This window comes from Falco naumanni, chromosome 3 (assembly GCF_017639655.2).
Source record: "Falco naumanni isolate bFalNau1 chromosome 3, bFalNau1.pat, whole genome shotgun sequence".
NCBI lineage: Eukaryota > Metazoa > Chordata > Aves > Falconiformes > Falconidae > Falco > Falco naumanni.
In genome coordinates, this window is record NC_054056.1 from 17,725,184 (window position 1) to 17,728,734 (window position 3,551).

The following is a 3,551-nucleotide window of genomic DNA, read 5'->3' on the forward strand; positions in this document are numbered from 1 at the left end:
CCGTCTGGGTGTCCTCCATCCATCCAGATGTTTTTCATCCATCCATCCGTGGGTCCGTCTGGCTGTCCTCCATCCATCCAGATCTTTTTTATCCATCCACCCATCTGTGGGTCCCTCTGGGTGTCCCTCTATCCATCCAGATGTTCTCAATCCATCCGTGGGTCCCTCTGGGTGTCCCTCCATCCGTCCAGATGTTCTCCGTCCATCCATCTATCAGACTCCGTTTTGTTCATTGCTCTGGGTCTCCATCACCCATCCATCCATCTGGGTCTTCTCCATCCATCCATCCGGGTCTTTATCCATCTATCCATCCACGCGTCTATCGGTCTTTTTCATCCATCCATGTATGTAGTGATCTCTGTATCCTCCATCCATCTGTTTGGGTCTTCTCCATCCACCTAGGTCTCCATCTATCCAGATGTTCTCCATCTCTTCATCTGGGTCTTCTCCATCCATCCATCTCTTCATCTGGGTCTTGTCCACCCATCCTGATGTTCTCCGTCCATCTACGCATCCATCCGGGTTTTCTTCATCCACTTGGGTCTCTATCAATCCATCCAGATGTTCTCCATGCATCGATTTGGGTCTTTTCCATTCATCCATATGTTCATCTAGGTCTTGTCCATCCCTTCGTCCATATGGGTCTTGTCTGTCCATCTATTCATCGGTATGGGTCTTCTCCATCCATCCATCCAGATGTTCTCCATCCATCCACCCGTCCATCTGGGTCTTCATTCATGCATCCATCCGTCTCTTCATTTGGGTCTTGTCCACAAATCCATCTAGGTCTCCGTCCATCCATCCACGCGTCCATCCGGGTCTTCTTCACCCACCCATCTATCTTGGTCTCTTCCATCCCCCTGCTCTAACCTACACTTCCCACAATGGCTGGTACCTTCTGGTGGCCCCACAACTCTCATCAGCCTTTGCCCCACCCCCTCATGAGGCATCATGGGAGTTGTAGTCTTGGGCCTCACCCCATATGGGGGGGGAGGGGCGTGTGGTGGTGGGGGAGGGGGACTTTGGCGGGGTGGGGGGATGTTTTGGGGGAGTCAATAACCCCCCTCTGACCTTCTCTCCTGCTGCTGCCATGGACAGGACGTGGGGTAAGTGGCCCCCCCCTCCCCTCCCCCCACCCATTTGGGGTCTCCAAGTCTTGGGGTCCACCAGGCTTGTCCTCTCCACCCCTAACTTCTGGAGTGTCCCCCCCCAGATATCTCCAAGTCGTGGGGTCCCCCCCAGATCTCCAACTCTTGAGGCCTGCCTCCCAATTCCCAATCCAACCAATGTCCCTTTCACCCCCTTCCCTCATTTTTGGGGTACCCTTAATGCCCCTCCCCCTCTGCTTTTGCCCCACCCCCCAGGACTTCTTGGTCACCGTGGCCTTCTCCTTCCTGTGGCTGGTGAGCTCCTCAGCGTGGGCCAAGGCCCTGACGGACATCAAGACCTCGACGGCGTCCCCCCTGCCTCACTGCCCACCCCCCTCTGTCAGCTGCTTCCCGGCTGGGGTCACCCCCATGGGGTCCCTCAACGTCTCTGTGGTGGGTCTTCGGGGGGGAGGGAGGGGAAACTGAGGCACGGCGGGGGGGGTGGGGGCTTGAGGAACCTCTGGAGAACCCACGGTTCAAGGTGGACCTCATGGAGGTGGGTGGTGGCGGGGAGAAGATGGAGGGAGGGGGGGAAATGGAGGTAGGGGAGGGGGGTTGGGGCAACAGAGGCATGGGGGGGAGGGGACTTGGGGGGTCTTCTCTACATTTTCCCAACCCCTCCCCCCTCCCCCAGGTCTTCGGCTTCCTCAACCTGGTCCTCTGGGTGGGCAGCTCTTGGTTTGTCTACAAGGAGACCAACTTCCACCGCCCGGCCCCCGCTCCCACCCCCGGGCCAGCCACCATGTAACCCCCATTCCCTGATGCAGCTCTACGGTGCGTGTCCCCACCCCTCCCCCACTCCTCCTCCACACCTCCCCCTCCTTACGGTTGCCACCGACACCATTGTGGTGCCTTCTTGGGGGAGATGCCACCAGCTCCTTCTTCTCATTGCCCTCGTTGCCGTTTCTTTGGATGTTTGTGGTATCGCTGAATTTGGGGCATTTTGGGTGGGTTTGGGGTTTGTTTTTTTATTATTATTTTTTTGAAGCTAATTTTATTGCCGCTGAGGCCGCGGGAGGAAGAAGGTCATGGTGTTCCTTGGGGTGCGGTGGGCGCGCCACCACCGACGCCGCGTGGGTTGGGTGCTGGGCGGGGGCTGGTTGGCGGAGCCGCGTCCTCCTCTCGGCGCGGGCATGGCTGGGTGGCGGTGGCTTGGCCTCCTCCGCTTGCCCCCGGGTGCGGATCAGCCACGGGTGGGGCAGGGTGAGGTGGGGGTAGGCAGGAGGTGAGGTCACGTTGACATTGACCGGCCTCAGCTGGGTCCTTCTCCAGTTTCTTGGGCTCTGTAGGGGGTTGGGCAAGTGGGCCTGGGCTCAGGCCTCAGCATGGGCCTTGGCTCGGGCCTTGATGGGCCTTGACTTCGGTCTTGTCCTTGGCCTCGACTCAGGTCTTCACGTGGGCCTCAACTCGGGCCTTGATGGGCCTTGACTTTGGTCTTGTCCTTGGCCTCAACTCAGGTCTTCACGTGGGCCTCAACTCGGGCTTTGATGGGCCTTGACTTCGGTCTTGTCCTTGGCCTCGACTTGGGCCTTGAGGGGTGTCGACTTGGGTGTTGTCCTTGGCCTCAACTTGGGTCCTGACTCAGGCCTCGACACGGGCCTTGACTTGGATCCTGACTTGGGTCTCTATTTGGGCCTCGACTCGGGCCTTGATAGGCCTAGACTCGGGTCTTGTCCTTGGTCTCGGCTCGGGCCTCACCTTGGGTCTTTGTGTGGGTCTTGGTTTGGGCTTTGGCTCATCCTTGACTCAGGCCTTGACCTGGGTCCTGAATTAGGCCTCGACATGGGCCTCGATTTGAGCCTTGACTTGGGTCCTGATTCAGGCCTTGATTTGGGCCTCGACTTGGGTCTTCACTGGGGCCTGGGCTCGGGCCTTGATAGGCCTTGACTCGGGCCTTGATGGGCCTTGACTTGGGTCTTGTCCTTGCCCTCGACTTGTGTCCTGACTCGGGTCTCTATGGGCCTAGACTCGGGTCTTGTCCTTGGTCTTGGCTCGGGCCTTGACTTGGGTCTTTGTGTGGGTCTTGGTTTGGGCCTTGGCTCAGCCTCGACTGGGGTCCTGACCTGGGTCCTGACCCGGGCCTCGACTCAGGACTCAACACGGGCCTCAATTTGTGCTTTGACTCGGGTCTTCACTGGGGCCTGGGCTCAGGCCTCAATTTGGGCCTCGACTCGGGTCTTCACAGGGGCCTTGACCTGGGCCTTGGTGTAGGCCTCGATTTGGGCCTTGACTGTTGGCTTGACCGTTGGCTTGACTGTTGGATTGAGGTTGACCCTTGGGTTGGGTTTGTCTCCTTGTCTTCTGGAAGACCTGGCTTGACCACCATTGGTGGTGGAGACTTGTGGTTAGCCACCACTGGTGGGGCTGGACGTCACCCAGATTGGTCTGTTCCGGTTGGCTCAG

General features: G+C 58.6%; 1 protein-coding gene across 1 annotated transcript; it reads left to right on the forward strand.

Moving 5' to 3' along the window:
• The first annotated feature begins 1,220 nt into the window (after positions 1-1,220).
• Positions 1,221-2,039, forward strand: LOC121084503 (synaptophysin-like protein 1). The gene is made up of 2 exons (XM_040586032.1): positions 1,221-1,541; positions 1,783-2,039. Exons 1-2 carry the CDS (start codon positions 1,287-1,289, stop codon positions 1,894-1,896), a joined length of 369 nt encoding a protein of 122 aa, XP_040441966.1. The 5' UTR covers positions 1,221-1,286; the 3' UTR covers positions 1,897-2,039.
• Positions 2,040-3,551: the final 1,512 nt, after the last annotated feature.